General features: G+C 36.1%; 3 protein-coding genes and 1 long non-coding RNA gene across 7 annotated transcripts in view; 2 read left to right on the top strand and 2 right to left on the bottom strand.

Annotated features, from left to right (window-relative positions):
* The window catches only part of LOC126927053 (integral membrane protein DGCR2/IDD-like), a 386,199-nt gene that overhangs the window by 95,935 nt on the left and 265,394 nt on the right, over positions 1 to 24,870 (bottom strand). The window lies entirely within an intron of this gene.
* LOC126927088 (uncharacterized) overlaps positions 1 to 24,870 on the top strand; it is a 194,852-nt gene that overhangs the window by 60,755 nt on the left and 109,227 nt on the right. The window lies entirely within an intron of this gene.
* The window catches only part of LOC126927056 (integral membrane protein DGCR2/IDD-like), a 211,178-nt gene that overhangs the window by 143,434 nt on the left and 42,874 nt on the right, over positions 1 to 24,870 (bottom strand). The window lies entirely within an intron of this gene.
* LOC126927040 (G-patch domain and KOW motifs-containing protein-like) lies at positions 1,045 to 2,450 on the top strand. The gene is made up of 4 exons (XM_050743365.1): positions 1,045 to 1,446; positions 1,557 to 1,914; positions 1,994 to 2,097; positions 2,212 to 2,450. The coding sequence occupies exons 1-3, from the start codon at positions 1,307 to 1,309 to the stop codon at positions 2,087 to 2,089; spliced, it is 594 nt and encodes a 197-aa protein (XP_050599322.1). The 5' UTR covers positions 1,045 to 1,306; the 3' UTR covers positions 2,090 to 2,097; positions 2,212 to 2,450.

Here is a 24,870-nt window from a genome sequence, read left to right as displayed (position 1 = left end):
CCAAATGAAGTTACTCGACTTGGTATGTTCAAATTATACCTTAGCAACCAGTTATTAGAGAATATGGATATTGTAAACCACATAATAAAATCTACTGAAAAATATTCTTGCGTGGATATAAAATTGCTTTGTAAGCAAGCATGGCTGCTAGAAATAAGTCCAATATGGGAAAAACTTGAAAAAAAAAAAAAATAGAAACATCTGTTACGACTTTGAAATATGAATTAAAGAATTATGAAATAATAGCAAAATTGTTAAAAAACAATGTCACCTACAGTTACGGATGTGGATAGATATGAAGCGTGGAATAAATATGTATGCCATAAGAACATATTTTAAAAAATATAAATGCTTATCATATAAAAATATAAAAATATAAAAATATAAAAATATAAAAATATAAATGGTTATAAATTATTAATATAATTATCGTTCGAAAAATTGTTCGTGTGCGTGCATTTATGTGTGCGCACGGGCTATAAACAAGTTTGAAATATTCGTTCTACATATATACGTGGTATACATATTCCCTTATAATATATAATATGTGTAATCTGAGTGGTAATATATCCACGTATTACATATGTGTTAGTGTATTTTATCGATAATCTGTCTTTTATTTCCTCTTATCTTATTGACGCATGTAAGGGCGCGTATATGCGCCGGGAAAAAGCTATGGTTATATATGGGATTGTTAACAAATAAAAATTAATCTAGGTGTTATTAAAGAAATTTGTTTCACCTTCTAAACTTTTTGATGATTGGTTTACTTTGAATATTTTGCATATTTTTGCATATCATGAGCATTTTGTACATTTCTATACATTCAAATTTTTTATGAATATAAAATGATCCGCACTACTATCTACTTCATAGTATACTCTATACGTTTAAAATGCTCCATTAGAAGCTTAAATCTATCAAAATACAGCTCCTAGGGAAATGTGAATTTTCACATGAACACATAATATCGATTTTCTCATTGAAACGTATAGGCAGGTATATACTAGCATAAGCCACCTTCGGCATTTGGCCGTATGGTGCAGCACTAGCTTTGTAACATAGAAAACCATAGGCGTCAGTTCTTCTTGTTTCCTCTTTGATATATGTTTACTTTAATGTCACTTATTCAGGCGCTTGATACATTGTCGGAATGAAATTTTAGTAATGTGCAAGTAATTTTGAGTAGATTAATAAAGTATAATAAGATATTAGATTCATGTACATAGATTCAAGTGACATCAATCTTTATGTCTAGTATATACATGTGTATTGATCTATAAGTCAGTGTTAAAATAACAAATAAATGGCAGAAGAAGGAAAGAAGATTTCCTTCGGTTTTGCGAAATCTATTAAGAAACCTGTGTTAAAAAATGCTATTCCACAAGAAAAAAAGAAAGTTGATTGCATTGAATGCCTTGATGAGAAAGGTATTAAAGTAATAGGGTGAGTTCAAAAAGTAAAATTTATAATCAAGAAACATATAACCACAACCTAACCTATAAAAATCACCAATAGCGGAATATATATATTTGAAAACAATTTTTTTATTTCAGTGAGGAAGAAAAAAAAGATGAACCTCTAATTATTCCATTACTAGGTTCAAAAACCTGGCATGATAGAATTCTTAATAAAATAGATGCAGACATTTTCCTTCCGAAGGCAGATAAGGAAAAGGTAGGAGACGCTAGTGTTAACGAGGCAAAATCAAAGCTATCTAATGGAAAAACATCGCCAATAATATCAATAAAGAAAGAGCCAGTTGAAGATAGTGAAAATAAAGTTGTTACTTTAGAAGAGCAAGCGACAAAAGAAATCATTGAGGAACTTAAGTCAAAGAATAAATATGAAACTAAAACAAATGATTTAACTTTACCTTTAGTAGAAGATGAATCATTAAGAGGCAAAGAACAGGTACGTTATCAACATATTGATGTGCAATGCACAGATGTATTACATTTGCATATTATAAATATCGTTTTGTATTTTTCAGTCTACGTTAGAAGATTATGAAAAAATTCCTATTGATGCCTTTGGTGTAGCAATGTTAAGGGGAATGGGATGGCAACCAGGAAAGGGAATTGGTTGAAATGAAAAGTATGAATTTTACTCTGGATTAAATTAATTATATGTATTTAATACATCACTTATTGGAAAGTAAACAGAGAACATCATTTTTTATTTCACAATCGTTTATTCTAACTATTACAGATTAGTAGCAGCTGTCATACCAGAATTACGACCAAAAGGTATGGGTCTTGGAGCAGACAAAGTAGCATTGCAGAAGAAAAATACAGATTCCAAAAAAGAAGAGGAAGAAGTTAAAATCGAGAAAGGAACATTTGTGAAAATTATAGCTGGAAAACAAAGTAATAATTATGGTCAAATAGAAGGATTCGATGATGATGCAGGAAGGCTCATAATAAAACTAGCTCTTGGTGGAAATATAATATCTGTAAATGAATTTATGGTACAGCCAGTGACTAAATCAGAATATTCTAAGAACTCAAAAGTTCAAAGTTAATATGAAGTGTTAGTTTTTCATTAAGGGACATTTAAGAAAATAAATTTGAATTGACATATACATATAAAGACATAATCGGACATGTAGAAAAACTAATTCAAGAGTACCTGTAAGTGTGTTGTTGCATGCAATTTTTTAAAGGTCCCTTCTAATTTTATATAAAATATGATAAATGTAGATCGGTCCGTCGTGTCCAGTAGTTGGGTGACTAGTGGGTTGTGGTGGTTGTTGACTCTTGTGTTATATCTGCTTCTGGACTTGTGTATTTCATCTTTGACTGTAGGTATCTTGAGGTCACGGTGGATTGTTTCGTTGGTAACATACCAGGGTGCATTTGATAGGGATCTTAGCGTTTTCGATTGGAAGCGTTGGAGTATTTCAATGTTGGAATTACTTGCTGTTCCCCATAGTTTGATTTCGTAGGTCCAGACAGGTTTTATTGCGGCCTTGTAGAGGATTATTTTGTTCTGTATGTTTAGTTTGGAGCGTCGGCCCGTGAACCAATAGAATTTTCTTAATTTTTCCTTTAGTTGCTTTGTTTTTTCTGAGATATGTTTTTTCCAAGTTAGCCTCCTGTCCAGGGTCATGACCAGGTATCTTACGGAGTCCTTGCTTGGGATTATTGTGTTGTTAATGGTGACCTGGGGGCAGGTTTGTTTTCGGAGCGTGAAGGTTACATGAGAGGATTTTTTTTCGTTTATTTTGAAACCCCATTTTTGGAACCACTTTTCCATGGTGTCGATACTTCGCTGGAGAGTGGATGAGGCAATTGCCGGGTCTGCGTGGGTAGCTAATAGTGCTGTGTCGTCGGCAAATGTTGCTATTGTTACCTCGTTTGATATAGGTAAGTCGGCAGTGTTGATGGAGAACAGTAGGGGTCCGAGGACACTACCTTGGGGTATGCCGGATTCTATTGGGAATGTTGCGGAAGTGGCGCCTAGACATTTAACTATGAATTGTCTGTTGGTTAGGTAGGATTTTAAGATGGAGTAGTATGGATGGGGTTGGATCTTTTTGAGCTTGTAGAGTAGCCCTTTATGCCATACTTTGTCGAATGCCTGTTGGATGTCTAGGAATACCGCTGAGCAGTATTTTTTCTTTTCAAGGGTTTGGCTGATCATGTGGGTTATGCGGTGGATTTGCTCTACTGTTGAGTGTTGTTTTCGGAAGCCGAATTGGTGGTCTGGGAGTGTTTTCAATTCTTCTAGGAGTGGAAGGAGACGATTCGTGAGCATCCTCTCGAATAGTTTAGACAGGGTAGGTAAAAGACTGATTGGGCGATAGGAGCTGGTTTCATATATTGGTTTACCGGGTTCAGGGATGAGGGTGATCAGTGAGATTTTCCAAGCCTTGGGAAAGTGTTGAAGGCGGAGGATAGCGTTAAAGATTGATGCGATGAGTGCAATCCCTTTTATCGGAAGTTCCTTGATTGTTTTATTTCCTATTAGGTCGTGACCTGCTGCTTTCTTGGGGTTTAGGCGACTGATTGCTTCTATGATCTCTGAAGAAGTGAAGGGTTCAATAGGAGGGGACATTTGGAAGGGAGTGTGCAGATATTCGGTAACGTCCGCTGCAGCTATGGAGGAATGTAGTTGGAATACTTCAGTCAAGTGTTTGGCAAATAGGTTGGCTTTTTCTATAGGGCTACGCGCCCATCCACTCTGCGGATGGCGGCTTGGAGGTATTATTTGTGGGAGACGCGTGTGTTTCCTGGAGGCCTTCCATAGTGAGTAGTTGGAGTCGGCTGTGGGGGACAAGCTGGCGAGATATTTGTGAAAACGGTCATTATTGTAGTTTTTTTTATAGTTTTGGATAGTTTTCTAGTTGCGTTGTTTAGTTTGCGTTTGTCCTCCGGTGTTCTATGGATCTGTCATATCCTTCTTAGTCTACGTTTTTCTGCTATTTTTTTTAATATGTACTGGGGGTATTCGTGATTGCTGATGGACGTTTTTGCCGGTGTGGAGAAGCGGATAGCGTTTATTATGCTCGTGTTTAGGTATTCCGTGGCTGCTTCGATTTCTTCATTGGTTTTTAGTGAAGTTGAGGCTGAAGTTGTGTGTGTAAAGACTTCTCTAAAGAGCTGCCAGTTGGTGTGTTGGTTATGTATGGAGCCATTACGTGTATTCTCGATGATAGTTGAACTGACTGTTACTATCACGGGGGATTGATCAGAGGAGAGATCAGCCGAGGAATTGATTTGGACGTGTCTTGACGAGATATTTTTTTTTAATGAGGAAATCAAGGAGATCGGGTATTTTGTTTGTGTCGGTGGGCCAGTGTGTGGGTTCGTATGTGGTAAGGTAGTTGAGGTTGTTGGTTATTATGCTGTTGAGGAGGTTTTTGCCTCCTACTGTAACCAGTCTGCTGCCCCATTGGGTGTGTTTGGCGTTGTAGTCTCCTCCAGCTATGAATCTATTGCCCAGGGTGTCCAGGAAGTCGTCAAAGTCTTCTTTGGCGATGGAGTGTCTGGGAGGGCAGTATACAGCTGAAGTGGTGATTGTACCATGACAGTCTTCTATTGCTACGTTTGTTGCTTGGAGGTAGTCTTTCTGGAATGGTGGAAGTTCGTAGTGCTTAATGTTTGATTTGATTATGATTCCGGTGCCGCCGTGGGCCTTTCCGCTGGGGTGTTGGGTATGGTAGAACTTGTATCCGTTTATGTTCAGGTAGTTTTTGTCGGTGAAGTGGGTTTCAGTTATGAGCATTATGTCGATTTGCTGGTGTTTTAGGAAGAGTTCTAGGTCAAGTTTGCGTTGCGCTAGACCGTTGGCATTCCACAGAGCTGTGCGTCTTGGTTTTATTTTGCGTCGGGGCGTATTAATTTATCCGATGTGGATACACCGTTTTTTTGTTGTTTTTAGATACAAGTGACGAGAAATTATGAAATGATATTTTAAATTTAAACTGATTTCATTCATTGATTTATTGTAGCGACAATGGTAACTTGTTTAAATAAAGATTTTGTAAATAAAATATTTAAGGTCTAAAATAATAAATAAACACATGTGAAAACATTAAAGCTGTTATCCTTATTCATGGTCTTGTTGGAACGTGTTTAACGAGCGTAACGTAGGCGTGAAAACGAAAACGTTGAGACTCTTGTGGCGTAAAAAGACTGAATTCCTCATAAAAATACAAGAAACGAGAGGAAACGTGCACATAGTTTATTCTCGACCTTGGATACATAAAACCAAAAAAAAAAGAAAAAGAAAAAGGAACAAAAATTTTTATTGGTTATTTACCGAAACTCATTGTATCATTTTTATTACTCTATATAAAACGTAGAATCATATACTGACGAATGTTATTTCGAATTTCTAACTTCAGAACGATAATTACATATTTGAAATTACCAATAAGTGGTAGTAGCATTAAAAATATGGAATATTCAACGAGATGAAATATAGGTAAAGTATTTAAAAGAAAAAAGATTGAAACGTTCGATGTAAAACGATGAAATTAAATGATTTGATTTGAAAACTTGATTCGGTTTAATAATTCGATGAAAAAAGTATTCATCCTATGAAAAAAGAATTCATGTTCCTGTCGATATATCAACGACGTGCGCCGTTACTTCCCACTGCTCTGCCATTCAAATGCAATACTCGAATATACATGGCGAAAGAAATGGAAATTGAGCAATTTAAGGGAACGAATTACTCTCGCGTCCACGTAACTTCAAAATGTTTCACGTGTCCGTGTTTGCGAAACGAAATTCGTCGTTGTCCAACTAACACGCTTGCAGATGCTACGTTCACTTTGTTGCATATAGGGCTTAAATATATGAACAAATAGAACGGCGCAACTGTCACTAGCGTAATTTTTAAAGTGAATTAATGCATAATCTCGTCATCTACGTTTGACCATGATTATGGCAGTGATCATTGTTATATACGAATCTTCGTGCAATATATGTGAAAATTCGTGGTTGTCCAATTAACACGCTTGCAGATGCTACGTTCACTTTGTTGCATATAGGGCTTAAATATATGAACAAATAGAACGGCGCAACTGTCACTAGCGTAATTTTTAAAGTGAATTAATGCATAATCTCGTCATCTACGTTTGACCATGATTATGGCAGTGATCATTGTTATATACGAATCTTCGTGCAATATATGTGAAAATTCGTGGTTGTCCAATTAACACGCTTGCTGATGCTACGTTCACTTTGTTGCATATAGGGCTTAAATATATGAACAAATAGTACTGCGCAAGTGTCACTAGCGTAATCTTAACGTGTTAAAGTGAATCAATACATAACTTCGTCATCTACGTTTGTCCATGACTACGGCAGTGGTCATTGATATATGTGAAGCTTCGAGGAGTAGATGTGAAAATTCGTCGTTGTCCGGTTAACACGCTTGCAGATGCTCCGTTCACTTTGTTCCATATAGGGCTCAAATATGTGAACAAATTGAATGGAGCAACTGTCATTAGCGTAATTTTAACGCGTTAAAATAAATTAATGTATAATTTCGTCATTTACGTTTGATCTACGTTTTTTCATCTACGTCATCTACGGCACCTACGCGAATCTTATTGATTACGTCTTTGGCAGTGTTCGTTGCTATAAATGAAACTTAATAGTTGTTGAAACCGCTCGAAAGTCGTGTTCCTAAATCATTCCCTCGTCTCGTATCGTGTTCATCAAATGGAAAAGGAGATTGTGTTTTAATGAAATCGCTTGTTACTATCAATCTTGCTGTGTCACTCGCATAGGAGAAGAAAGCGAGGAAGGAGAAAAAAATTAAGGTAAGGTCATCAATGAGCAAAATGTTTAATGTACATTAAAATTGAGTCCGTTGCAACCCTCGTGACTTTTAAAATTCCATACGTATATTGTTATACGTAACATTGCCATATTAAATATATTCGATCAAATATTCAATCTCGTTCCCTGAAAGCTGTTCCTGGATATCTGGTTGGATACTTTACGCACGGAAATAGAGAGTGTTAACAGTAACAAACCCTCTATGTAGTGTTTTTGCTTTGCTCTTTTGATCAGGTAGATGACATTTTGCTTCGAAAAACGGATATATATACCACGGATATGCACATACAGAGTATGTGTATCGATATACACATTGATATACACCTTTGTACAAAGTGTCAAAAAAGTATTTATCGCGGTATTTTTTTCAAGCCATTCTACACCTTCGATTTGATGAAAATTGGTTAAATAAGTGTAACGCAAAATTGATCTTGACCACAATTTTCAGTGTCAAATTGTTTTTCTATTGCATCATATAGTGCTCATTAGAAAGGAAAGTTCCGTTGTTTTAGAAAAAATGTTTGAAATTTCATTAATACTTAGATTGATTTTATTCATATTTTAAGGTCAAATATGGAATACAATAACATCAATACTAATATCTACTTTTTTGTGCGAATTACTTTATATTTCAATCTTCCTTGATACGCCGTGACAAGCAAAAGTGTAAACACAGCCCGTTGATTTTATGTAAAAAGCGAATGTCGAAGGTATAATGAGAAAAGAGCATTATTTGACCATTCCACAAAATAATTTACCTAAATAGTAGTTAATTCTATTGGATATAATAAACGTGAAGTAGTACTAGTGGACGAAATACCTATGTTGAAACCTTGATTCGACGAGTATAATTAATGTGCAAAACTGTAAACATGGTTTGAGATATCCATTTTTGTAAAATGTTTTGTACATTATTAATGTTAATGAAAATTAACTATTACATTTCGTTAATAATAACTTGTAGTTACTGTTACCTAATCTTTACCGATCACTTGAGAAATTAGTCTTTTACATTTATGTGTTTACTTTTTTCGCTCGTCACTGTACATGTTTAAGTCAGATATGAAATATCTGGCGTATTCCAGCGGCTTTGATTAAATCTAAGATGTTGATATCCTTAATATTGAGAATGTTGTTGGAAACTATTATGCTGCGGTCTACCATTCGTTTTTGCCTATATATACCACGGAACAAAGGATAATTTTCACCGAATTCATCCAGAGCATATTTTCTAAGTTTTACTGTATATGATTACGCCCATTATATTATATTATGTTATTACGATGTTATCTAATTAATTGTTGTCTATTTATTTTGATACTTATATTAACCATTATTTATAACATAATATACTAAATACAATTAGTATACACAATTAGTATAGGGATTAGTATAAGAAATTTTAAACAGCTTTTTTCAAAAGAACGAATCATTTACGATCCAGGGGTTTTCTGAAACTTTCGTTTCTCGTGATGAGTACTTTATGATGCAATAAAAAATTTTGTCTGAAAATTATACTCAAGATCAATTTCATGATCCATTTTCTCTAACAGATCTCCATCTTTCACAGCTATAACAAATAATTTTTTGACACTCTATACATTTAACATCGATTATAATTCTGATAATTGAAACACCGAACATTAATGTGTTTATTCACTACGCCAACACAGATAACAATTAACATTGATATATAATATATATTTGACGATATATATCTGAAAGAATAGAAATTTCATTTAATCGACTATATGACCATACTCGGTTAAGTACCAACAACGACTATCTATCAACCTTATCTTACTTCCTCAAAGATATAGAAAGACTTTAAAAATTTCAGCCATGTGATTTGGTCCTTTAAAATTTAGAAGTAATATAACGATAAAATACCATCAAAACCTTTAAATTTAACGCACGAAAACATGTCTTCTTTGCTAATGGCGTACTATAAATATAAATATTTGAATAAATATTGCGAATTTCATATTGCTAAAAGATTTATACTATTCGTTCGTAAATAATCGTCGGATCTATATTTAAGTTGAAACTGTTGCATTAGATCTCTTTTCTTACTTAAAATTATTTGGATTGGTAACTTGGATGTAACATGTAATTTGTTCTTCCTTTATAAATAGTGTACAGAAGATACCAATTCAGAGAAATGGAAGGAAAGTCTAAAAGCAAAGAAAATCTACAGGAAGATAAAACGTTCGAGCCTTGCCAGGCTATATAAGATGCTAAATAATTTCATTTTGACAATGGTCCTACATCCTACTATGCATAAATTTAATATTAATATCAGCAGGTTTCATGCCAAGTATTACATCTAACGTATAAGCACGAGCCCTGGTTTTAAATGCCTTATAGTAACACCGAAAAGATTGTTCAGTTGGATGTCTGACTCAACATCAATATTTTACTTAGAAGATAATACGTCGAGAGCATGTTGGTGGATGGAATGGGAGATGAATGAAGGCCTACTTCTGTAAAATACGTAAAATGGTAGTGGGAATGAATTTTGGCGCTTGGGGACAGAAAAAGAGCTGACTGATACTGTCATACACCTGAATTTATAAAATTTTGAAAATCGATGTAACCTTTGAACTTTATCGTATTCTGTTTCATAGCACAAATTATTCTTCCCGAAATGTACGTTTAGTGTTATAATATATTTGACCAACGGTTCTCAAATACTAGTTTTGCAAAAGCAATGGTGGAATTGGAGCAATTCTTTCTTCTTTCATTCTTTGAATGACCTGGATTTTCGAGTAGTCTAGTGACGCTTGATCCGTACAATTAATCGATTTCTTTTTATTACACAAGTGCAAGAGATTCCGCGTTGGACGCCGATGTTGCGAGTTCGAATGCCTGGATGAGGTTGGCACTGAGTATTGGTCCGAATCTAATGTGGTTATCGTCGATGATTCACCTAAACTTGAGAAACATAGTGTATTGTGGACGCTGAGCTTAGTGATGGCAATTGTAATATTTTAATTTTTTTTATTCTATATTTTCGACTTCTTTTTTCGAGTAGAATCACCAATTTTCCGCCTGTACTATCAATTACCAACCAGCCTGTATGACAAAATTCTATTTTAAACTCCAAACTCGCCACGAGTGGCTATTTTGTTTACGAAATTAAACGAATTTAATAAATGAAATGGCAAGGAAGGAACTACAAGTGACCGTCAAACTATTTTTCTGCTTGAAAAGTAATTCGCAAAGTAATATAAAATAATACTACTGATTTGTGTCTCTTTCAGAATTTTTTCTTAATCACTTGTTTTTTTCCCTTCAAATTTATTATTTATTATTTATTCGGTGTCACGAAAACCGATTAAATATTAAATATCTTAAATATAGATTGAAATGAAAGCTTGTCAGTTCTCGTTCAGTTGTCACTTCAAAGTTGTTAGTTCAAAGGTTCTGGTACATCATAAAGCAAGGGATCAAATCTTTAACTTATTACAAATTAAATCTTTTATTGTAATTACGAAAATTATGAAAGTACCAAGGGAAACAAGTAGGGAACATGAACTGCTCAACGAACCAAAGAACGGCTCAGTGACAAAATTAATACAGTAAGGATCGCAAATATTACAACATTACACTCTTACATCACATAATAGTCCTCTATACAAAAGATATATAGCGAATCGACTTTTCACAACGATAAGAATCAACAGAACCAATTAAGACCAGGCGAAACTCTCATAAGATAAGATATAGATAGATAAGAAATAAATTTAATAGTAAACACGTAGGTGAAACACTTGCTGAAATTTGCATCACTCGACACGAGCGAACCGTTCGGAAGGAAAACGCGTTCAGCCCCCAAGGCTGTGGAATTGGGATCACTTAATTAACTCCGTTTGAATCTATCTTGAATTAATTCTCGTTTAACGACCTGTGCGTATTCAACATCATATCATTTCCGACCATATCGTTCCCAGAAGATGAAACAGCACGGTAAAACAGATGTGAATACCTATCACGAGCGAAACAGAAATGCGAAGATCCTTTGGAACGATAATAATAAAATTGCATGCATAGGAACCATGGATGGAACACAAGGCAAAGGTGTAGATGGTATTATAAGCTTTGAAACGAGCGTATAGGACGAGAGAAATTGATCAAAAAATTGAGTTGAGCCCTTTGAAGTTAGGAAAAACATACTTTGATGTTTTGTTTAAAGGAGAGATATTGAGCTGTGCAAAAATTGTATAGGTTCTCTGAAGGTAAATAAGATTTTGTTGCTGAGTAAATAAACGAGATTTCAAGTTTCTCTTGAATATTGGAAATTTAAAGGTTTTGATGGTATTTTATCGTTATATTACTTCTAAATTTTAAAGGACCAAATCACATGGCTGAAATTTTTAAAGTCTTTCTATATCTTTGAGGAAGTAAGATAAGGTTGATAGATAGTCGTTGTTGGTACTTAACCGAGTATGGTCATATAGTCGATTAAATGAAATTTCTATTCTTTCAGATATATATCGTCAAATATATATTATATATCAATGTTAATTGTTATCTGTGTTGGCGTAGTGAAAAAACACATTGATGTTCGGTGTTTCAATTATCAGAATTATAATCGATGTTAAATGTATAGAGTGTCAAAAAATTATTTGTTATAGCTGTGGAAGATGGAGATCTGTTAGAGAAAATGGATCATGAAATTGATCTTGAGTATAATTTTCAGACAAAATTTTTTATTGCATCATAAAGTACTCATCACGAGAAACGAAAGTTTCAGAAAACATACTTTTTGCTTCAAATAATTAAGATAAAATTTAGATACGGGGCTTTCAGCTTATGAAAGTCGAAGAGAAGATATATATTCCATTTGGTCATATTCTATTTAAATTCGTAACTACTCGTTCCATTTACGTTATTAATAAAACATTTTTATCGACAAGCTACCTAACAGAAAGACCTTTTTGTCACTCTAAATTACCTCAAAAGAAAATCCCTTGTCAAACATACCATGTTTCTCGTACGAAAATCCAAAAAAGATTTTCCAAAAAGATATATTCAGTGAACCATGATTCGTGACTGGTGAGCTTGAAAAGAGATGAAGCGTTGAAGCGTCAAAGTTGATATTCCACCAAGCTCTCGACCCTTCTATCTCAATAATCCTGATCAAAATTCGAATGAACTACCCAACGAAACGATCACCGTTTTCTATAGAATCTCTTATGCATTCTTCATTAAGGAATCGTCAGATTTTACCCCATTACGTTCTTCCATCACAATCTTCGTAATGATGAATAAAAAAATAAAAGCTTTTAAAACCCGACAGCGCTGTCATTTTCTAAAAACGTCGTCTTTATACTCCTGATGGCCACGAGCACATCCGACTACCAAATATAAAATGCATTGTGAGTGTGTCATCAGCATAATTTTCGTGAAAGGAGCAATTATTCTTGATAACTATAATTTGTAACATAGATTAAAATCGCTGATTTGATCCCTCTGATATTGTTGTCTTATGAGAGTTTCGCCTGGTCTTAATTGGTTCTGTTGATTCTTATCGTTGTGAAAAGTCGATTCGTTATATATATCTTTTGTACAGAGAAATATTATGTGATGTAAGAGTGTAATGTTGTAATATTCGTGATCCTTACTTTATTAATTTTGTCACTGAGCCGTTCTTTGGTTCGTTGAGCAGTTCATGTTCCCTACTTGTTTCCCTTGGTACTTTCATAAGTTTCGCAATTACAATAAAAGATTTAATTTGTAATAAGTTAAAGATTTGATCCCTTGCTTTATGATGTACGAGAACCTTTGAACTAACAACTTTGAAGTGACAACTGAACGAGAACTGACAAGCTTTCATTTCAATCTATATTTAAGATATTTAATATTTAATCGGTTTTCGTGACACCGAATAAATAATAAATAATAAATTTGAAGGGAAAAAGCACCGAATAAATAATAAATAATAAATTTGAAGGGAAAAAACAAGAGATTAAGAAAAAATTCTGAAAAATTCTGACACAAATCAGTAGTATTATTTTATATTACTTTGCGAATTACTTTTCAAGCATAAAAATAGTTTGACGGTCACTTGTAGTTCCTTCCTTGCCATTTCATTTATTAAATTCGTTTAATTTCGTAAACAAAATAGCCACTCGTGGCGAGTTTGGTGTTTAAAATAGAATTTTGTCATACAGGCTGGTTGGTAATTGATAGTACAAGCGGAAAATTGATGATTCTACTCGAAAAAAGAAGTCGAAAATATAGAATAAAAGAAATTAAAATATTACAATTGCCATCACTAAGCTCAGCGTCCACAATACACTATGTTTTTCAAGTTTAGGTGAACCATCGACGATAACCACATCAGATCCGGACCAATACTCAGTGCCAACCTCATCCAGGCATTCGAACTCGCAACATCGGCGTCCAACGCGGAATCTCTTGCACTTGTGTAATAAAAAGAAATCGATTAATTGTACGGATCAAGCGTCACTAGACTACTCGAAAATCCAGGTCATTCAAAGAATAAAAGAAGAAAGAATTGCTCCAATTCCACCATTGCTTTAGCAAAACTAGTATTTGAGAACCATTGGTCAAATATATTATAACACTAAACGTACATTTCGGGAACAATAATTTGTGCTATGAAACAGAATACGATAAAGTTCAAAGGTTACATCGATTTTCAAAATTTTATAAATTCAGGTGTATGACAGTATCAGTCAGCTCTTTTTCTGTCCCCAAGCGCCAAAATTCATTCCGACTACCATTTTACGTATTTTACAGAAGTAAGCCTTCATTCATCTCCCATTCCACCCACCAACATGCTCTCGACCTATTATCTTCTAAGTAAAATATTGATGTTGAGTCAGACATCCAACTGAATAATCTTTTCGGTGTTACTATAAGGCATTTAAAACCAGGGCTTGTGCTTATACGTTACATGTAATACATGGCATGAAACCTGCTTATATTAATATTAAATTTATGCATAGTATGATGTTGGACCATTGTCAAAATGAAATTACTTAACATCCTATATAGCCTGGCAAGGCTCGAACGTTTTATCTTCCTGTAGATTTTCTTTGCTTTTAGACTTTCCTTCCATTTCTTTGAATTGGTATCTTCTGTACACTATTTATAAAGGAAGAATAAATTACAAGTTACATCCAAATTACCAATCCAAATAATTTTAAGTAAGAAAAGAGATCTAATGCAGCAGTTTCAACTTAAATATAGATCCGACGATTATTTACGAACAAATAGTATAAATCTTTTAGCAATATGAAATTCGCAATATTTATTCAAATATTTATATTTATAGTACGCCATTAGCAAAGAAGATATGTTTGCGTGCGTTATCGATTTTACGCTTTTGCCATGCAAACATGGAAATTGCGATTCAAAATTGAATTTGCACTGGAAACGGTTGACGTTACGACATCAATAACATATTTCAAAAACACTGATGATATCATACGGAATCAGAGAGATTCTATGAGAAGTTAAACGCATAATCATCCTATTGTAAATAACAGGAACAGAAAGTACACAAGGAATAATACAGAATCATCCTATCATCCTATCCTACTATACAAGATTGCTTTGATTCGAGCTCAAACATAGGGAAATCTGAAAGAATTTTTCGCAGAATTTCCTTCCCCTTTGAATTGGCTTTTATACAAAACGACATTAACTTTTCAGGGAAATACCTATAGAGTGTGACGATCTATGATTTTAAATAGAGGGGTATATCTGAAAAGAGGTGGATGTAAAACGTAGCATATAAAACGTAGATCAAATCTTTATTCAAGGATTTCTTCTCTTCGCAGAGAATCAGGTTTTCAAGAACGATCGAATATGTATGCACTTGATTTACATGTGAAGTTGTCATTAAAAATATTGTTGCGTTTAAAAAGATAAATATTGATTTAAATTTAATGAAATTGTTAGTCCAATTGTTTTAAGCTTAAAGATATGTAGGTGTCACATTTATATATTGAAAACCTGGGAGCGGCATTAATTAACAAACCTAGACACGCGCACACGTACTTTAAAACCATGCTTGAAAATCGATATTCCCTGAAACAATGCATCGTTCTGCGCTTCCAATTTATTTTCGCACGAAGAATCAGTCCATTCATCGTTGCCGTCACCATCGCTACTGTAATCTATATTACTCGAATAAATTCTATATCTTGATTGGAAAATCGCATATTTTAACGAACTTTCTGTGTTTTTTTTTATGATTTTAATTGGCAATTTCCGAAATTGAACTATAGCTTGAGAATAAACCGATAATATTTGAGGGTATATATACATACATCATGTTTTTGATGGGTTTTGTAGTAAAATAATTGTAGAAAAAGCAAACTTTTTAAGAACAAATTACCATATTCGAGTAATAAATTATAGAAAATTACCAATGTAATTTAAAACTTAAAAAGAAGAATCTATTACACGTAATAAAGAGAAGGACTTGTTCACGAACGGTAATTCAACAAATACAGTCGTTGCAGAAACATAGTTTTACAAGGGAGAAGAATCTCTCTAGGAACTCGATGATGTCACGTCAAGCGAAAATTCAATAAAGTGATTACTAACCGTATTACCAGCGGCAATCGTGTTGCGGCAATTCGTAAATAAGTTAGTCGTCTATTTGGAGAAACGTCGCTGGCAATATCGTCACATTTTAATTACGTCAGCGCTATCAATTGGTCTTGGAAGAAAGTTTTCCATTATGTACTTTTGCCCACGGCGTCGTTCCAACAAATGAATCCGAGTTTTGAATCGCTTTCTCTTATATCACGAATTTGTAACGGTGTTTCTTCAAACTATAAACGATTGTAATGAATGTCTTTGCGTACAAAGACCGATACCTGGTTTGACTAGAAGCTTTAGCTAATTAGTGCCCCAGTTAATTTGGATGTTCACTACCACGCCACTTCCCCCCCCCCCCAAAGTGGCTTGGTGTCCTCCACGTAAAAAAAAAGAAAAAGGAAAAAAAGAAAAAGAGAAAGGAAGAAAAAAGAAAAAGGGAAAAAGAAGAAAAAAAGAAAGGAAAAAAAAGAAAAAGAAAAAGGGAAAGAAAAGAAAAAAAGAAAGGAAAAAAAAAGAAATAGAAAAAGGGAAAAAAAGAAAAAGAGAAAGAAAAAGAAAAAGAAAAAAAAGTTAATTTGGATGTTATAAAATGTAATATAACCAAGAACTTATCTTCTGCTTGGTAGTCGCATAAGAGAAGACCGAGCCATTGAATCGCTCAAATAGATTAGCTGATTCGCTTAACGTATTTTTACTTCCGATGACGTAAACAAGAGCAGAAAGTACACAAGTAATAATACAGAAATGTCAAATGTACAGAGGAATAGATTTCGTTAAATCATTAGAACGTAACATCTCCTTATAATTCTATTTGTGTATAGCAAAATAGCTTGTGTGCTTTCATGAAATATAATTGATATTTAGAAGCTCTCATGTAGGTAGATATATAACTCGTGTTAATTAGTAATTTAACAATACATCATAACAACATATCATTTTCGTTTCTTCGTTTATCTCGTTATGCGCGTAAACGAATGTGTAAATAAAGACATATAATCAACGATAACATGTAGTGGCAAGCATGATAATTATCGACAAAGGAGAATATTGGTGAAATGATTGTGGGTGATTTCACTCGGTGTATCGGTAAATAAACTTTGATAGACATTGCCGGTGGATTCGCTGTCGGTGAAATCGTGTCGATGAAATAATTGTCAGTGATTTAAAGATAACCCAATTTATTGATCTCCCCTTCATAGAGTTGTACGTCTCTCTATAATACATACTCTACCTGGAAGGGCTGAAACATTTAGCTTAGTCACACTAAACTGGATTGGACTGCAAGTAAGAAGATTGAAATGCAAAATTCACGTGTGAGCGCAACGGTTTAGATGGAAAGTTCGATAAGGCGATTATGTATATTAACCCGAAAGAAAGCTCATGGCTTTGCAACGCGTTACACGCAACACGGAATTTCCCTCGCTGAAATAATCCTATTACAACGATACGATTTTCCTTAACAAATCTCGCAATGTAATTCTCCCTCTACAACTTTTTATTAGGTTTGAAACACGAGAGTTTCGAAGCTCTGCAAAGTCTCGCGAATCTAGATGTCGAGTTTCAACGTATTTTCGCTTCTTATTTTATAGCTGTTAATAGTTATTATCTCACTCTGCACGTACATCAAACGGTTACTTATGTAAATCCAAAGGAAACGGAAACAACCGAGAATAATTGAGGATAATTCGAATACGTACCGATTAGTAAAGTGTTTGGCAAAGAAAAAAAAAAAGGAAAATTGTATCGGAGAAATAGGGGAAAAACGGTGGCGTACATCAAGCAATCTTTATGGCTGTAATACATTTATTATTCATTTATGTTCATTTTCTATCGCGTCACAGACCTTGAAATAACTGGCAGAACGAGCATATAAATCTTGTATCGCTCGACCTGACTTCTCCCGATGGAAAAATATTCACCAGCCTGGGATCGTGCATCGCTAATTACTCCGTTCTACTTTTCGAACGCGTTTCCATCCATACAGAAAAGCAAGAAGGCAAACTCTATCGCACAGTCATGAAGAGATGCAAAAGCAAGAAACCAACCAACGACATGCCGATCGACATGGTGAAAGCAGTCCTACAGAGGCTATTCACCATGGGACACGGATCCTCCCATTATGAGGGCCGCGAAGAGGCAGAGACCGAAGAAGAAGAAGACATCAGCTTCAGCGTCGTCATCGGCGAAGGCGATGTCGACGATGGCGCCGGAAGAATGAACACCAAGATGGCTGCAGGAGTCGATGGAAGACTCCTGGACTGCTGGAAGCAGGAGCTGGAAGCAAGCTGGAAACAGACTGCTGGAAGACGGCCAGAGTAATACTGCTAAGGTAGCCGGGAAAGGATCCCAGTCTCCCTAACGCGTATCGGCCGATAAGCATACTCCCAACCATGAGCAAGATCTGGGAAAAATGCTTTAAGAAGATCATCGAGAGATGCATCGGAACGGACCCGTTCCATCGGAGGCAGTATGGGTTCCGAAAGAAGAATTAGCTTAGCGAATACCGATAAGAACAGGAAGAAGCAGAAACGGGCACAACGAACGGCCCTGTGCATAACAACGACGGCATACTGTACCGTCTCCCACGCGGCACTTTGCGTGTTGACCGGGAATCTCCCGATCTACATAAAGATAAAGAAGCTCGGAGAGACTTACGAGTGGAACAAGATCCATAAGACCAGGATCGGCGCGGATGACGGCAACGAGCTGAAGGAGGAACTGGAGGCGCAAGGAAATTAATACCGAGTGCCCTGATATTTACCAAAAAGAAGATGGACATCGATCATCACACCATGCAGCTGTTAACCGGGCATGGGAGTGTGGCGGCACGCGACACTAACTAGTGTCGGACGACGGCAGCGACATCTACAGCTCCCAGTGACAATTACAGCGGACCAGGCCCAACTACTACAACTATCACGCACGTCCAATAAATATATCACGCACACACGGCCACCTCTACATTGGTGACCCCGACGTGATCGACAGCAAAACTGAGGTCTGACCGTGATAGCATTACTGAGAACTTCCATCATCGCGAATCTAGACCTGTGGCAAGCTGGACCCTACCGCTACGACGAACACGGAACGGCCCTTCCTTCAACAAAAACTCGACCCCTCACCGCCGACTCACGCATGCAGGTGACTGGGTACGAAACGATGACCGACCAAGCCAGGAGTGATGTGGCCGTCGCAAAAGTTCATGGGCATTACCACTAGCACGTCATACTAAAAAATGGAACAGAGGCCTACGACCGTACGCGGAACGCCCGCACCGTACTGACAGGTATCCACCGCCACATTGAAGACTTCGAGCAACATCCGCACGAATTGGACAACAATTGGACAATTGGACGGTTTATTACACTAAGATTCTAACGCTATCACTGGTAAGGGGTACTGTGGCGGCACTCGACAAGCCAAGTACCACCACTCGGCACTAACTAGTGTCGGACGACGGCAGCGACATCTACAGCCCCCAGTGACAATTACAGCGGACCAGGCCCAACTACTACAACTATCACGCACGTCCAATAAATATATAACGAACACACGGCCACCTCTACAGGAGTTTTGGGGTCTATAGGAAGAGGATTGGCAAGAGCAGCGACAGCAACTGTCTCGACTGTGAAGACCCTAACGACGATGCAGAGCACGCCCTCTTCACGTGCCCGAAGTGAACGTACAGAAGGATTGAGCTGGAGAACGCTCTTGGCGAGAACATAGACGTGGACAATCTGATCGCCACGGTGACCGCCAAGAACGAGAGCTGAGATAAATTCAGGTAATTTCGCAAGACCGTCATGCCTCACAGGAGGGTGACAGCGAAGGCCTTGAAGGAAGCAAGGAGGAGAACGAGAGCAACAACAACTACGCGGAGCAGTGAAGGCAGAGATACAAGACAACAAAGAACCACAGAAGGAGATCAGCCCAGTATTCTGAACTAGCTGAGAAGATGACGAGAGCAATACAGAATATACAGAATAACTGCCTGAAGAAGAAGATACAACGGGGCATGAAAGGACAACCCTGATGACTGCCGACAGGTTTTACCGGGGTTGTCTGTCCTCGAAGCAAAGGAAAAAGGAGGAGGGGTTTTTAGTGGGTATGGCAACAACATCCGCCCGAGTCCCACATAACCCAGTGATGCGGATCACTGGGTATGCGTAACAGCATTTTCCCCTCCTCACGCAAAAAAAAAAAAAAAAAAAAAAAAAATAAACTATCACACTCTATCAATTTTAAGTTGATAATTTCGTTATTATATAATTTTTCTTAGTCTAAACTGAATCCAGGAAGAAGAACTTTCATCCAATTACATACTTCATTAATTCATGAATTATATTCGTTACCGTACGTACAAAAAGAAAGTTGACTGATATAAAAATTCAAAGGATAGAATTTCTAAGCTCGCGATTGGAAACAGATTCAGTTCAATGGTTTAATTTGCCATTTAATTGAATTCTCTGGCAATTTCAGCGAACTGTGGGCTTTAAAAGTGTCCCGCATTCAAACGCAAGACTTCTCCTCCACCTTTCCCTTTCTTTCAATTCCAACCTCAAGTAATTGACCAATTAATTCGACGATATATTTACATGCTTGCAAGGGATTCAAACAACTTCGTTGCGTTAAATTCGCAATTATAACCAACAGGAATGTCTCAATCAATGTGCAGCTCGAAACAAATAAAAGATAATTAACTTTTCAATATAACGATTGATATGTTTGATGAAGAAAAATCTATGAATTTTTAAAAACGTCTCCTAGTACATTTAGCATTTTTATAATAAAAACTTAGAACATACACGCACACATATACTATTCCATGAAATGATTTGCACAGCAATGAGTCTAATCCTATCATATTATAAAGGGATGAACGAACTTTTCCTAATAAATATAACTTTATACAAAATCTTGTTTAAAAAAATTAATTTTTTATTCTCATTAAATTAATTTAATATCAGAATATATAATTTTAGTCGTTATCAAAATTTTATGTCAAATGCGTTCATAGATACATATATAAATAAATGTATCCTATGTATCCTATGTATTTATTGCAACTGAAATCTTAACTTAAATATTTATTAACAATATTCTGACGAATATGCAATGAAAGATAAAAACAACTTTATTTTTCTTATAGAATGTCTCATGCTTCTTACTCATTTTATGTTTCTCGTTGTCAGTGCGTAACTACTTATCAGCCGCAGGAATGCTAAGTTTTACTACTGAGAAACGAAGAGACATATAGATGCAAATATACGCTATCTCGCGTGAAAAAACATCAGATACATTAACCAGAAGGAATATCCGATACATATAAAATTCATAGCGTAGTTATTTATACATACGGAATATTTATTTCTGTATGAAATATTCTTTCTTCTGAATTCTTATTATAAATGTATGTCCATTTCCTACCTTAAAATGTCTCTCCTTTGAAAAACTCCATTTAAATATAACGATCAACAAAATATTACCAATAAATATATTAAAACGAGATGCTGAAAGAACCTTTTAATGAAGTACAAATGATTATTTCAACTTTAATTCTGTTAAATTTGAATTGAATCATTTATAAACCGAACAGGTGTATAAAATTTTATTGCGTAAAAATCGTGAAGCTGAAAATTAGGAACGAATAACGAATGGGTAACCTAGTTTCATTAAAAGGTACGTGTACGCCGATCCGCGTAACAACTTCGACACTCCAATTATTATAAAGCATGTATCCTTCAGAGATTTTTTGCGCGAACGCAAGATACCTTTTACACGTGCAACTGAATAAGTGGAACGTGATTTTCAATATTTCTTCTTGTAGAACTTGTAACAACGTAACTGTTTCACGAATATTTTCCCTGACAGTTTTACAACGATGCGTAGAAATCTCCTTTTCTAATTAATAATTTCAGCATTTCTCTGAACAGTTTCGTTGCGATTAAAAAATATACAAAGCTTACGACGTGGTTGTTTAAAAATATTTATATGGAACAAGATTTCGAATTTGTCACATCAATCGCGATCTCAGCAGGTGTAAATTAATTCGTTCTAATGAACGAATAAATTAAACGGCTCGTGACAAAAATTATCCCTGTCCATGTTTGTCTTTCTAAAACTAATTCAAGGCGAGTTAAATGAATCGCTGTGTACAATATTCGCGCAGCATGTGCTTTAACGACCAGCATGCAAGCGTTAACGGTGTACTTATTAATTAACGGTAACTTATTAATTAATTAAATTCGTGTATATCAAGTTTCCTATCATTTAATAATTTCGTGTAACTACAGAGATTTGATACTATGAAATGAAATATAAAACTTGGTAAAAAAACGCGCTTCGTTAGGAAATGAGGGTGATGATGCAAATATTTTTTGTAGCCATTATATAGAATTTCGATGGTATAATTAATCAGTATCAACTTACCAGCCCCTGACGGGACGAAAGTGACGAAAATAATTTGCAAACAGATGAAGATTGCAAGTATTTTCGAGTCCTTCATGGTTGTAAAAAATCAGGTAATGTTGTCGCTGTAGAATATGGGAAAATCAGGCGTTTCAATATCAGTTGTGCTGGCACTGGAGTGCGTAGACCAGAAATATCTGCGACAAAAATCAGAATACATTTGTTTTCGCATGATTGGATCAATTTTGTGTAGGACTAAGCTGATTGAACCTAACACGGGATAATTGTCCACCTTACGACCATAACAAGCCCGCTTGATTCCCTGTAAGTGCTTGAAATTGATGCTTGTATTCTTTCCAGATTAACAAGCTTTGCCCCCACCCCCCCTCCCTCTCTATTTCCTTAGATCGAGTTAGACTGCCACAACATATTATCTTTCTTCTTTTCTTTTCTTTCGATCTTTTAAAGCCTTAAATCGCTGGTTATTACAGTGTATACATTCAATTACCCTGTAAGTCGTAAGTACATGTTTTACGTTATTTTTCATTTTCCAGCTAAATTCCACAAAAACAAGAAATATACTTCCAACGTGTTTTCACATGTCTCTAGCAAAGATCTCAAAAACAAGTTGCGGCGCAATTTAAAACGACAAATAGCACCGCGTGTCTCGTTGTGGCAACGCACGTGTAACGTAAATCACATCAGAGACCAGGACACACACACACACACCGCGGGCAGGATGGTGTCCCGGTTGGCATACTTCGAACCCGATGGACCGATGAGGGAAACACATGGCGACCTTGGCGACAATGTATATTGCCGGAGTACCTGAGGATTCATTTATGGACTAACGGTCCTTCCACCAAATGTTCTAGAAGCGTAGCAACGGTCACGTACGCCTACAGGGTAGTGGGGATAATGAGGGAGCAGATGTCACCGAAAGTAAAAAGATTGTAAGAGACTCAGTCTCGTACGGTCACGGCTAGAGCTCAGAAGTGTCTTATAAGTGTATAAACGAAGGAAAAATAAAGTTTTCTTCTTTCTTTTAAATTTCCTTTTATTTTACGTGACACACGCTTCGTCAGCTTTTTAAAAGCGCTCTCTGTCTGCTTTTTTCTCTCTTCACCGCCTATTCGTTTTTTCTTAACGTGTGAAACCGTTTTTACGAGGACGGGAGCACAGAAATGACGTACTGGCAATTCTGTTTCGTGATGACACAAGCAGCCCGGTTTCAGTGAATTAAACCTGGCCCCAAGCTTCCAATTATCTCTCCCTTCCTTTCCTTTATTTTTCCCTTCTATATCGAGTTTGAGGTTTTCTAAATTTCCATTACAATCAACTATGGCTTTTCTCTATTTTATATGTTAGCCGATGATTCATGGCAAAAGCGTCGGCTGTAAAAATATTTGGAGTTGCAACAGCAACAAGTGTGCTTTCTCAAACAGAAAATATTGGAAGCGTACTCGTTGGCAAAACAGTTCACGGATAGTTCGTCCTCTGCTTGTTATTTGTTTCAATACCGTTAGCAAATAAATTCATGAAACATAGTGTGTTTCAACCGTTCGCAGAGAGACGCGATCACTAGATAACGCGTCAACGAGAGTCGTAAATTCTCGTTACGATTAAACAATCGATGCCACGAACTGATTGATCCCCTATTTCTATTACGAGAATAGAGGTGGTTAGGTTTGAGTGTATACGAACAACTATACTGGGTTGGTTGATAAAAGTTTAATAAAAATAACGAAACAACAAGTTCAGTCAAAGATCAACAATTATAAACGAAAAAGATAACAGTCAAGGTTTGTTTAGCGGTTTGCTTATAACGAGACCTATCGCACAAGCAACAGCTTGAGACAGACGTTATGTGTTAGATTCGATTCAATGTGTAACGTTCGACGCGTCACAAGGAACTGATCGACTTTAGATGATTTCTTTGTCTCATCTTTAAGACGACCCCCACTATACTTAGGTCACGCCACCGTTCGCGCCTATGATCACGTATGTCTATTCTTGCGTGGAAAACGTAACGGACAAAATTCGACGTTTCGAGAACTCGCTGCTTGGCGATAGCTATGCGCTCGTCGATACATTGTATATGATCCTGGGGTCAGATAAGACGATCCGACTGCGACATTATAGGGCCGCGAGCGACGGTTAGAAAATACAGCCCGTGGTAAGCCTCGTGGCGTAACATTGAGGTTATTATTTCTAATGTATTTTTCCAGTGTTCTGCCTCGAGGTGTAAGGTTTCTTGACCCTCATAGCATGTGCTTTGAGTTGTAGTCTCCCGCTGCGATGTACTTGTCCCCTAGGTCCTGGAAGTATTCTTCCCACATTTGTGATGTTATTTTGTGTCGCGGAGGCACATATACTGCTGACAACTGGAAGTAGTTGCTACTAGTTTGAACTGTAACGGTGGTTGCTTGTAAATATCCTTTGTTAACTTGGTTGTGTAGATAATGTTTGATATCGTTTCTGACTATCACTGCTGTCCCTCCGTGAGCTTTTCCTGAGGGGTGTTTGGTATCATATATGGTGTAGTATGGTATTTTCAAGTAGCTTTTTGTAGTGAAGTGTG

Source organism: Bombus affinis, unplaced genomic scaffold (assembly GCF_024516045.1).
Source record: "Bombus affinis isolate iyBomAffi1 unplaced genomic scaffold, iyBomAffi1.2 ctg00000070.1, whole genome shotgun sequence".
Taxonomy (NCBI): domain Eukaryota; kingdom Metazoa; phylum Arthropoda; class Insecta; order Hymenoptera; family Apidae; genus Bombus; species Bombus affinis.
Note: the sequence above shows the minus strand (reverse complement) of the source record. Positions and strands in the feature narration are given on the sequence as shown.